Below are 13,141 nucleotides of genomic sequence, written 5' to 3' on the forward strand. Positions count from 1 at the left end.
TTGACAGAGTAAGCTGGGACTTTATGAGCAGAGCACTGGAAGCATTTGCATTCCCTGATAAAAGCATAAGTTGATTAGGAGGATATATGAGGAATTGGAGGCCAAAATTAAAGTGGGTGGGATCCTCGCTGATAATTTCTGCTTGAGCAGAGGAACCAGACAGGAGTGTCCTCTCTCCCATTGACATTTGCATTATATTTAGAACCACTGACAAAGAAAATAAAGGACCCAGATATTCAAGGATATAATTGGTATGGTAGTCAAGAAAAGCTGGCTTTATTTGCAGATATTATTTTACACCTGATAAAACCAGAAAGGGACATTACAGTGTCATGGAACATTTTGAGACCATTTCAAATCTTTTCGGGATGCAAAATTAATGAATCTAAAACAAAGGCAGTAGTGGTAAATTATGTATCCACACACAAAATGGTTTAGCAGTATCCATACTTATGAAGACGTGATATAGTGAAATATTTAGGAACATGGACTAAAAATGTATGTCTTTATTTGTTTGTTTAACATTTGTTTACCGGGAAAGTCTGACTTGGAACAAAGCCATTTTTCAGCAGAGACCCGGGGAGAAACACTTCAGACATGCATGCCTTTGTAATGTGGGAGGAAACCCACATGAATACAGGGAGGACGTGCAGACTCTGCACAGAAGGCACCCCAGCCGAGAATCAAACTGGAGAACCTCTTGCTGTGAGGCAACAATGCTACTGCTGCACTACTGCACCGTCTGCTGTATACGAAGGTATTGGGAGCAAATAACTACAGAGGGAAAGGTAATAGAATAGGAAGGCTCCAAGATTCCCGTGTGGCAGCTAAGGATATGTGGGAAGAGACTAAACAAAAGATAATACAAAAACTGAGAAAATGGAAGCTCTGTGTTATAGATCACAATAATAAGATACAAGCAGTTAAAATGTTTTGGTCCCTTTAGTCTTATACCCAGGTGAAGTATATTTTTAGCAATGAGAGGAGAAGTTGTGGATACCAATTAATAAAGAGTAGAAGGATTTTATCTGGGAGTGGAAGATGGCAAGAGTCAAGTGGGGTAAGCTGATTCTTCCAACAGAACAAGACAGACTGGGATTACCCATTTTGAATGGGTATTTTGTACTATAGTGCTACATCGTTATCCCACAAGCCACTGAGCTTATTTCAGAGTTTTACAGCTAAGGATCCTATACATAGCAGAAGCAGAAAATTATAATTCAAAGTAGAAAGAGATGATGATGAAATGGGGGGAGGCTGTTAAGAAACAAGGAGAGACTGGGGTTCTGAATGCAGACCTTCAAGGAGAATAACAATAACCATACATAATATTATATTCATAAAGTAGCAGAAAATATTCTAAGAATTAAGCCAACAAGGGAATGGAGAACGGAGACTCTGCCGATAGGGATGACTGCAATTAGTGATGCAGACAATAGGCAAGAGGGGGCTGGAATTTATTGGAGAAAACTGACAAAGTAACAAAGGTATTGGGAGCATATAACTAGAGAGGGAAATGTAATAGAACGAGAAGGCGTCAAGAACTTATTTGGCCTGCAAGGTAGAGATTGCCTTCCCTATCAAAGGATTATCATCAGAGTATAGGCAAAGATAAAGAAATGGGGGGGGGGGGTCCTAAATGAAAGAACAGTACTGGTAGAGTTTTTACTAGAATCTAGAACAGAAGTTGCCATTAAGAAAGGAATGATAAGTAGAGGATATAAAATATTGCATGACAGTTGCAAGAATCAATCAGAGGAGGTTAGTAAGGATTGGGAAGAGAGACTGAATAAGCAGTTCATAAGGAAACAATAAGAGGATATATGTATGTCTCCCAAATTATGCAACAAAGTCTGGAAGATGTAGGATCTTTGCATGGAAGTGTTTACATAGGTATCTTTATACCCCAAGTAGACTCCAAAGAATTATTCCTCAGGTGGATAGCAAATGTTGGAGGTGTGATGGGGAAGAAAGAAGTAACTGATGTCATATTTTCTGGGAGTGTAATGAGTAGGAATACTTTAAAGATTCCCTAGAGACTGCTCTGTTGGAGGTACTGAGTGAGCAAATTGGTGTAACTAAGGGGATTATTTTTTCTGAGCTGTGGTACGGAATCTGAATTGCCTAGACATGTTAAGGACTTGCTGAGTCTAATTATGATGGCTGCCAAAAAAGCAATTACTAGAAAATGTAAATCAAAGTCTAAACCAACTTTACTAGAAGTATCGAAGCTAGCAACAGTAATACAACTGGAATTGGGATCTTTAGAAAAGGGTAAGAGCAAATTACATAGGAATAATTGGGAAGTGTGGGGTCGATATATGCAGGAGGAGGAACAAGGTTTAAAAGAAGGCAGGATTTGAATTTGCTATGTGATGTTTGACTGACAAGGTCTGGATGTATTATAAGTGATGTATAATGTTTGCATTTACAGTTGTTAGCATGGTTTATAATGTTTGCAACTGAAATTGTGTTGGTATGGCTTATTTTTACATTTACATAAATTTAAGATTGCCTGTGTCATACATGATAATTTAGTAAAGATGTTTCTTGTTTTAAAAAAACTAAATTTATTTGCAGATATGAGTAGCTTCTTATTCCCTTTCATTCCAGGTCTTTGAGTTTAGCAGTTTCTAAGCAAACCATCTCTTCCTGGATTTCTAAGGCCCTTTCTTTTTGTTGTTCTTTTCATGGAAAATGCCTTTCCTCATCAGCAAAGTCTCATTTTACCAGGGCTGTTGCCTCCTCTGCTGCTTTTTGTCAAGCGGCTGGATACCAGTTCCATTCTTCAGACTGCTGAAGGGCTGTTCCATGCTGTCCTCCTCCCAGGTTTCCTTTTGAGCTTTTGTACTCTCTCTTCGGTTACGCATACTGCAACAGTGATATGGAAGCACCTAGTACAGTTGTGTAAAAACTTGCCATAACAGTGGATGTCCTCCTCTTCACTGCTCTAGCCTGTTCTTTCTTGCCTTCCTGGGTGAGGGGTTCTTCTTCCTTTTCCTCCTTCTGGATGTACATGGTCTTCCTTGTCCCCAGGGTCATTCTGTTCCTCCTGGGACTTTTTCAGTTCTGAGTGTGTGCATCCAACCGTGTGTCACCTTTATGCCCTATGCCTTGCACGGGGAGCGTACATGTGATGTTCAGTGTTTGTAAGTACTAAAGTCTTTGGTATACTGGTTAGACTGTCCTTAGCAGGAGATTCCTTCAGTTGTGAATACTGCAACAGTGAAGAGGCAGGGCATCTGCTGTTATGGTAAGGATTTATGCAACTGTACTTTCTTCTTGTCTTGTCTAGTAATTTTAATTTCCCTAGAAAGTAACTCTCTGGACTCCTTTATGTATTTTCCCCTTCCTCTAGTATCTAAATTTTCAGAAAACCATGAGCTGCAAAGCCACAGCTCCTTACTATTCCAGGCAAATTTGTTTTCCTCTGCTAAAGCCTCACATCAGGGAGCCTCTATGGCCCTTGGATTCCATGACGGATCTTCTGTCACCCATAAAGGTCTCCTTACTTGGACCTACACAACCTCAAGTTAAGTACTTGGTTTCTCTAATTCCTGTTATGGCCAGTGGTTCTTCTTTGTCAGAAGTGGTTATTCATGTCTTTTTTGTATCCTAAAAGGAGCCTGAAGGCAGACTACTACAGTAAATAGAAATGTTTTTCTCTTTGGGCAACAACACAGGAAAGAGACCCTCCAACTGCTTCTCTTCCTGAAATACTTCTTTTCCTTAAACATGTTTGACTCTGGGTGTAGTTTTTCTGTCATTAATGTGTAGCTAGCTGCAGTCTGTAATTGTCATAGCGGTTATGACTCCCTGTTCTTAGGTTCTCAGAGGGTGTGTTGAGCCTTCCTTAGGGATGCTTTTCGTCTCCATTCTTCATTTAGAGAATCAGTACTGCCATAGGACCTTAGTTTTGTCTTTGAAGCATTAACAAAATCTCCTTTTGAAACAGGATTTTCCACCTCACTGACATTTCTCCCCTGAAAGACTATTTCTTGTAGCTATGCCTTCTGCTAGTAGAGTATCAGAATTGCAGGTGCTGTCTTCCACTTCTCCTTACTTAGTCTTTCGTAACAACAGATTTTCACTATGCGCAGATCCAGCTTTTGTCCCCAAAGTGTCATCAGAAGCAAATTTGAACCAACCTGTCCACTTACCAGTATTTTTTTCCTTAACACTCAAAAGGGAATACATTCTCCACACCTTGAATGTTCATTGACAACTGAGATTTTGTCTACACAGGACTAAATTGTTTACTAAGGACTCTCAGGTGTTTGCTTCCTTTTTAGCCAACAAACTTTGTTCTAAGGTTTCTAAACTCACTCTGTCTAGGTGGTTTTCTGATTGCATTTCCTTTGCAAAAATGGGTTTTAAATCCTGGAGTTCCTTCCCCTTTTCCTGAAGAGTTTTAAAAACCTCTGCAGCTACACTGTCAAATAGGGCTTTGTTGTCCAAAGGGGCATCCATAAGCTTAGCTTTGATATCATCAGGTAATGGCTGTAGTCTAACCCATGAGTACCTTCTTGGGACCGACCTCATAGCTGCAGCCCTGGCTGAGAACTCCACAGCATCATAACTGCATTTGATGGAGTGCCTGGTAACCTGGGAGGGGGAATTGAGAATGGTTGAGAGCTTAGCTTTGGTGAGTGAATCCGGGAGCTCTGATAGCAGTTTCACTGCATCTGCTAGAAGAGCTAGGGAATATTTGGCCTTGTGTGTCATTGCCCTGAATGTAAAGGTTGCAGATGTATAGACTTGTTTTCCCTATTCTCTCCATGACCTTGCTCTTCTTATCAGAAAGGAGCAGAGAGGTGGAAGACAAAAGTTTAGAAGCAGAGGGTGCCTTAAAAAGGAATTTGGCATCCTCAGGCACCTTGTAAAATCTGTCTAGGCATTTGGGAGCTGGGGGCTTGGAATCTGGGCACTTGCAGTAAAGGCATTCAAGAAGGCCGGCAGGACAGGAGGGATGGCTGATGGATTAGGGGATTCCATATGACGGAGGTCATAGCTCTTCTGGATTTCAGAGACCCAGAAGCAGCCACACTTAAAAAAGTCCTTCATCTTCAAGATGGTCTCCCCAAAGGAAATATCCTCCCCAGGGGAATCCATACCATTAGATTCCTCCTCTGGGGATGCATATCCTAGAGGAGAGGCAGTTTGAGTAGAGTAAGCCAGAGACTCATCCCCTGATGAGTCTTCCTCCTCAGAAGAGATGTCCTCTGAAGGCTCCTTCAAGGGGGTAGGAGGAGAAGAGGCCGGTGAAGAAACAGAAGGGGCTGAGGTCTGGTGGAGGGCCATGAAGGCATTAAAGAGGCCTTGGGTAAAGGCCTGGCAATCAAGAATTAGATCAGGAGCCTGGCACTGAGGAACCGGAGAAACATGTTTAGTTTTAAGTGTCTTCTTCTTTGGCATCTCAGGAGCCAGGAGGCGAAAGGTTGATGGGTCTGACATCGGGCATCATTCCTTGACTTCAGTGGGAACATCTTCGTGCACAACAGTCTGAGTGATGCTGTGCGGGCCTTCAGAAATAACCAGCTGTGGTTCCTCCCCGGCTTTTGTATCAATCACCTTCAAATCCTTTTGAGACATGCTTGCAGATTACTTGACAGCTTCTGTGGTGGTATCCATCAAAGGAAGCTCTGCAGATTTCGAAGTGGCCTCTGGGTCTTCATCGACCTCGGGAGGAACACCCAAAATAGAGGGAGCAGCACTTGGGTCAGGCCAAGGTGTCTTGGCCTTCTTGAGGTTGCAGCTCATCTTGAAGGGCCCGACATCTCTTCCATATCTCAAGCTTAAGTGCTTAAGAAGTTGATTTTCCATGTATAACCTTAAGGGAGGCTAGACGGCTACAGAGAGTTTTTAGAACAAAGGCCTTAGAGATAGCACAGGAAGTGTGATTGTGATTTGGGCTTAGAAAAAACAAGCAAATCTCATGGGAGTCTTTTTGTGGAATCTGCCTTCCATGCTGACACTTGCCCTTCCTAGCTGACATGTACTCACTACAATAAAACACACAGCAGCCAGAAGGAATGAAGAAAAAGCCACAACCAGGGCACTTATCTGAAACACAAATGCAACTTCTCTGGTGAGCTTCGACCGGAGCTGACAATCGGACAGGCAGCAGAAAGGTTTTGAGGAAGGTACGTGCTGACATCCGCTTTATACCTGATGTCTTTTTATGGCCGGCGTACACTAACTGATGTGTGGCATCGCACATGCCTTACGGTAGCATTTAGACTTTGGTATACTGACTGGATGTACGGGTCTGCCGGAGCTGGACTCCTTCATGTTACGAATACTGTAGCATATAGAAGAGAAGGACATCTGTGGTTATGGTAAGATTTTACGCAACTGTTCTTTCATGAAGTTCAGTGTGAAGCCGCCTAAGTTCAAGATCTGTTGTAACCTAAAACAAACTATACTTAGTTTAATGGGCTGCTGTGATGCTGCTTAGACATTTTTAACAAGTCCATCAATATTTCTCATACTAGAGCAGTGTGTGTCATGATAACTAGCCATAAACTTTTATCAGACATCTGACCCCATCCTTTCTGTTGATGTAATGTTTGCATGATTGTCACTTGTAGTCTTTACCAATTGTCTTTATACATTAAAAACAGTTTCTGGCCTTCTCGTGGAAGAATTAAGTTCCAGGCTGGTCTATCTTCCTCTCAAGTTTTTTCTCCCATTTGACTTTCTGGAGCTTGAGTCCATTTACCAACCCATGTCTGTAACACTGCGGCAGAAACCTAACCACTGTGTCACAGAGCTAGGTCATGGTTTTCATCTTCAGATAAGGAGAGGTCCAACTTATTTCTATTCATTAATCGGGTCAAATAAGTTATTGGAGCTGGTTTAGTTCCTCCTGTGTAAATGTTTAACTGAATATCATAAAACATCTGCATTGCTCCCTATTGACATGTCTCCTCCCTTAATGTCAAGTACAGAAACACAGAAAAAATAAAACTGAATATGCAGAAGAAGAACAAATACCGAACGTAGCTCTTCACCTTTAAACTTTTTTTTTTTTTTTGCTAGTTGAGCCCCCACCCCTCCCCACATACCCACACATTGAATGTATGTATACCATCTCTGAGATTGCCATAACTTGCAGAAAAGTGAATATTCCAGGTAATGGCAGTCCCAGACTTTTGTATATCTAGGACTGGATTTTTGGCCATGCAGTCTGCACATCTTGAGACTTGGCCTTAAGTCCCAACCATTCAAATGGGTATCCATTCACATTTGCGTTTTTACACTGTGAATTGATTAGTCGTCATAAGTGGATTGCATTGTGACATGTACAGATATAAGTATTTGAATCTGAAACTGGTTACATTCTTTTCTTCCTGTATTTAGGTGTCATATGTCTCCATTAATGAATACCACTGTCTTATGTTTTGATGTTTATAGAACTATTAGCAATGCTTGCTTTATTTTCTTTTTTTTCCTTTAAGAAGAGAATACAATGGATCAAGAGATTAGCAGTACAGAAGAGGAGGTTGCTGTGGCTGCTTTATATAACATTCTCAGAAGGCACACAAAAAGGTGAGACATACTTTTTCGTGTTTGACTCTATTTGTCATTAGTTGCTATTCTGAATTCTTCCTACCCCATTTTGATAACTCTAATTCAGGATGTGGCCTTTCTTTGTCCTGGTTATTGAGTAGGTGGTTGAATTTACATTCATAGCCAGTATATTTTTGGGGGGGAGTTCAGAAAGAAGCATAAAGCAACTGTGCTGTGGTGAATAGCTTGATGATGTCAGTGGCAATGCAGCCCAGCAGAGATTAGGTATGCATGAGTGCTGAAACAGTGGGCATGCCGAGAACAGGGCTGCATAATGAATTCTTACAGTTGCAAAAAATATGCAGCTGACTGAGTCAGCTGTGCTATGTGACTTGGGGACAGTGGTATGCAAGTAGTGTACCCAACACTATGCTTACATTCACACGTGCTTTGAAGCATCTTATAGCTGCTGCAAAGACACAGCTGGGAAGCCTCTACAGGGACATCCCAGCAAAGGGCCAACTGATTTTATTATATAAATGAAAAGGAAATGGGGTGTATAGGACAGTCGGTTATAGGAAGAAGCAAGCAGAAGAACATACAGAAGGACAAGAAGGAGGAAAGATTAGTGAGGGTAGAAGTTTTTTTTTTTTCTGGGACAGATTCTCATTTGGGATTGATACTTATTTTGTAAGAAGGGTATAGGGGAAGAAGGGTGTAAGGAAGAAAGCAAGGGCAGACAGACAAATATATAGCATAGTCAAAGACTGACAGGGGAGGTAGTGACAAATAAGGAGGAAGTACTTTTGGGATCAATGCAGACTGACAGAGGGTGGAGAGAGTAATGCGGAGGACTGGACTACAACAAATGGATGGGGAATGACATGAAAGACTGGTGAAAGTACAGTTGTATACACTTACCAGAAATGTAGATGTTAGAGTGTATTCACTGTTGCAGTCATTACATTTGGGTAATCTGCTGGCAGGTTGCCCTCAGTCGGCCTGATTAACAAAGTCTTGGGTCCTGCGTCGGTTGCTGTCCCTTCTTCCATGACATCAGGTGTATAAAACATGCAGCCGACGCCATTACATCAGTTTTTCTTGCCCCAGATGTCAGGTGCCCCACAAATGGGGAGCAAAATATATATATATATATATATATATATATATATATATATATATATATGTGTGTGTGTGTAGAATGAAAAACACAAAACGTATGCCTCTAAACAAAAGCAAATACACCAAAAAGGCTTTTAAAGACAGTAACAGAAATGAGAGGTATAGTTAGAGAAAAAACAGGGGGCTGGAGGGAGGGTAACCAGGACTGCAACAGTGAATACACTCGAACATCTACATTTATGGTAAGTGTACACAACTCTACTATGTTCTTCGTGTTTCACTGTTGCAGTCATTACATTTGGGTAGAATCCCAAAGCTATTGCTGGGAGGATGGATTTATACAGCATAGGAGCAGCTATAAGGCCGTGCAGGACAGCAGTGGCAAAGCCTGCTCTGGATTTAGAGAAGAGAGGTAAATGGTAATGTTTGGTGAATGTATGAACTGAGCTCCAGGCAGCAGCTTCTAGAATGTCTCTGGTAGGAACCCCTATGAGAAAGGCTGCAGAAGTAGATGCAGCCCTGGTGGAATGAGATCTGATCCCCTTAGGAACAGGTCTACCATGGTGCATATAGAAGAAACAAATACAATGGCTTATCCATTTGGAAATAGTCTGCTTTGAAATAGCCTTTGACTGTGCCGCTGCAGCGAATGCCACCAGTAATTGTTCAGATTTTCTTAGAGATTTTGTCCTGTTTAAGTAGAATCTTAGTTGTCTGTGTACATCCAATGAATGCAGAATCCGCTCACCCTTGTTCTGTGGATTTGGGAAGAAAGTTGGTAGATGAATGGTCTGATTAAGGGCCACACTAGATACCACTTTAGGCATAAAGGATGGATTGGTCCTGAGAGCCACCCTGTCCGGGTAGAAAATAATAAAAGGCTCCACTGCCATAAGAGCCTGTAGTTCTGAAATCCTTCTAGCTGAAGTGACTGCTAAAAGAAAAGCTGTTTTCCAAGAGAGAAATTTTAGGTCTGCAGTAGCAGCTGGCTCAAAAGGAGGTAGAGTGAGTTTTTCCAAAACAAAATTGAGGTCCCTTGCAGGAGTTGGTGCTGTCCTGGTAGGTCTTACATTTTTGGCCCCTCAGAGGTACTGCTTTACAACAGGATGAGAAAAGACGGGAGGCTCTGTGTTCTAATGAGCTGAAATGGCAGAGGCATGGATTTTTATGGAAGAAAAAGATAGGCCCTTGTGAAGCATCTCAGTTAAGTATTGCAGAATCTGAGGAATATTGGGCATTGCTGTGCTTATTCCTTGTGCTTGGTTCCAGGCACAGAATCTTTTCCATTTGTCAGCATAAGATTTTCTAGTACTAGGCCTTCTAGCCTCCAAAATGACATCCATCACAGGTTTGCTGAGAGATGTAACTGGTGAAATTAGTTGATTAGCCATGCTGCACGATTCAGTTTGGAGCCGAGTGTGTAGAATTTGATAGTTATGCTGAGACAGTAGGTAAGATGTCTGAGGCAGGTACCACAGAGGAAGGTGCGACATACTGCGTAGGAGTGGGTACCAGTATTGGCGAGGCCAGTCTGGAGCAATCAGAATCATTTTTTGTTTTTTCCTGTCTGACTTTTAGTAAGACCTTGGAGAGCAGAGACAGAGGGGGAAAGGCATAGATTGATAGGTTTTTCCAGCTGAAAGATAGAGCATCCACTTTCCAAGCTTTTTTGTGATGAATTCTTGTGCAGAATTTGTCTAACTGATAATTTTGGGGTGAGGCAAAAAGATCTATGTCTGGGCTCCCCCATTTGCATGTCAACATGCTGAAGATTTGTGGATCCAGTTTCCATTTGTGTGGGTCCATAAGATTTCTGCTTAGTTCGTCTGCCAGAGTATTTTGCTTTCCTGACAAGAATTGAGCTTGTAGATGTATTTGATAAGTCAAGGCTGTGTTCCACAATGCCATGGCTAGTCTGCAAAGGGGGTAGGAATGGCTACCCCCCTGCTTGTTTATGTACCACATGACTGTGGTGTTGTCTTTCTTTATCAGTAGTTGTCCTGGATGAAGATAGTCCTTGAAGGCTGTCAGAGCATTCTGTACAGCTAGCATCTCTTTCTGATTGATATGTAGGTGCATTTGATTTGGGCTCCATTGGCCCTGAATGCATCTCCCTGCCAGATGCGCCCCCCAAGCATAATCTGATGCGTCTGTAGTCAGGGTTTGGGCGGCAAGGGGTTGAATGAATGACAGTCCCTTGTTTTGGTGGCAGGCCTCTGCCCACCATAGGAACTCTAGCTGCAGGCAAGGAATGATAGGAATCATTGTTTCCAGGCTGTGACAATGTTGATTCCATAAGCATTTTAGGTACCATTGAAGTTTGCTCATATGCAGTCTTGCATATGGAATTAGAAGAATGCAGGAGGCCATTAACCTCAAGGCCTGTAGAACTTGTCTTGCAGATAGCTGGGTTTTTGTGGCCAGCTGTTTAAAGTAAGTCATCAATTGAATTTGTTTTTCTGGCGTAAGGTAAGTCATCTTGGCAGTTGTATTCAAGGTTGAACCCAGGAGTGTAATTATTTGAGAGGGTACCAGTTGTGATTTCTTTTCGTTTATGGTGTACCCTAGACAAGTTAGAACCCTTTTTACAAACGCCAGATGTTTTAGAAGAGTGTCCTTGTTTTCTGCCTGAATTAAACATTCGTCCAGGTATGGATAAATTTGAATATTTCTTTGCCTGCAAAATGCAATTACTGGTGCCAGGCACTTTGTGAAGAACTTGGGCGCAGTAGATAGGCCAAAGGGCAGTGCAGAGAACTGGTAATGCAAATAGCTCGCTTTGAAGCGGAGGTATCTTCTGCAAGATTTCTTGATTGGGATATGCAGGTAAGCCTCTTTAAGTCTAGAGTTACCAACCAGGCATCCCTTGGCTAGCATAGGTAGTAACTGTTGGAGAGTCAACATCTTGAATTTTGGAATGTCCAGAAATGTATTTAGAATGGATAAGTCCAGAATTGGATGCCATGATTTGTCTTTTCTGGTACCAGGAAACGTCTTGAATAAAAACCTTGTCCCTTTTATTTTTCTGGTACTGGTTGAATAGCCCCCATATTCATGAGGGACATAACTTGTTTCTGGGCCTCTGCCCACTGATTTGGAGGCAGATCTGGCCATCTGTTTGGGATTGGCAACATGTGGAAATGAAATCTGTATCCCTGGGATACTGTATTTAAAACCCATTTGTCCTGGGTAATCATTTGTCAGTTTCGTGCATGAAGTGCCAATTTTTCCTCCCAAAGGGGCGGCCAAAAGATAAGTGCTTGGTGATTGCAGTGGATAGTCATTGAGACTGTTTACCGTAGGAAGGTGCCTTGTTACTTCCAGATTTGGAGGTGGTGGCACCCCATTTCTTTGTTCTATAAGTTCCTTGCGACTGAAACCTGGAGCCTTTGGAATGTCTGGGTTTGACTGAGTGGCTCTAATGGGTACTGGAAAGGATCAGTTCTTAGTAGGCCAGTACCTACTGAACCTGGGTGGCTGCTCTTGTAGGAAATCTTTTACAGTTTGCATAGATTTAGCTTTATCTTCCATCTTTTTCAAAACTTCTTCAGCCTTATTACCAAATAGACTGTCCTGTTGTAAAGGAGCATCCAACACTTGCTGTAACATGGTCAGGCAGATTTTGCTCCTCAGGCTTAAAAACCTCAGCTTTGGCCGGCTAAGAACTTGCTATATTCAACTGGACATATAAGAGAATTTAAGTACCTTTATCTGCTCTTTTTTTCAAAAAATACAGTATTTAAATTGATTTTAACTGCGTGGAAGGAATATTAGCTGAACTGGAAGTTAGTCAGTGTTTGCTGAATTTTGTTATTTGCTAGTAATTACAGGTGTGGGGGTAGTCACATTCTTTGATTTCCTGTCCTTGCCTATTTAAGTGGTACAGTGTGAAATATTTTCTGCTTAAAAACCTCAGCTTTGGCCGGCTAAGAACTTGCTATATTCAACTGGACGTATAAGAGAATTTAAGTACCTTTATCTGCTCTTTTTTTTCAAAAAATACAGTATTTAAATTTATTTTTACTGTGTGGAAGGAATATTAGCAGAACTGGAAGTTAGTCAGTGTTTGCTGAATTTTGTTATTTGCTAGTAATTACAGGTGTGGGGGTAGTCACATTCTTTGATTTCCTGTCCTTGCCTATTTAAGTGGTACAGTGTGAAATATTTTCTGCTTAAAAACCTCAGCTTTGGCCGGCTAAGAACTTGCTATATTCAACTGGACGTATAAGAGAATTTAAGTACCTTTATCTGCTCTTTTTTTTTCAAAAATACAGTATTTAAATTGATTTTAACTGTGTGGAAGGAATATTAACTGAACTGGAAGTTTTCACTCTGCTCTTCAGTTAGTCCCACCCACCGTCCCTGTTTTTGTTTTGGTGTTAATCTTAGTGGCCTTGCAACTGCCCGCCCCTCTTGTAAATTTGTCTTTGGATACTCCTTCTGGGCCCATCTCATTTGCTCACTCAACTGAGTGCAGTGAGATCATATTCTGATTTCAGGCACTCCT

The 13,141-nt window shown here is 41.6% G+C and overlaps 1 protein-coding gene across 3 annotated transcripts in view; it reads left to right on the top strand.

Moving 5' to 3' along the window:
• UBR2 (ubiquitin protein ligase E3 component n-recognin 2) overlaps window positions 1–13,141 on the top strand; it is a 5,196,118-nt gene that overhangs the window by 4,518,049 nt on the left and 664,928 nt on the right. For 2 of the 3 annotated variants that reach the window (XM_044061864.1, XM_044061872.1), the window contains exon 40: window positions 7,461–7,551. In XM_044061864.1, the coding sequence (XP_043917799.1) occupies window positions 7,461–7,551 (91 nt within the window). The remainder of the gene's footprint in view (window positions 1–7,460; window positions 7,552–13,141) is intronic. The other variant, XM_044061881.1, reaches the window with a different exon arrangement.

The sequence above is a fragment of the Protopterus annectens genome, chromosome 1.part0 (genome assembly GCF_019279795.1).
Source record: "Protopterus annectens isolate FY-2018-M chromosome 1.part0, PAN1.0, whole genome shotgun sequence".
Lineage (NCBI taxonomy): Eukaryota > Metazoa > Chordata > Ceratodontiformes > Protopteridae > Protopterus > Protopterus annectens.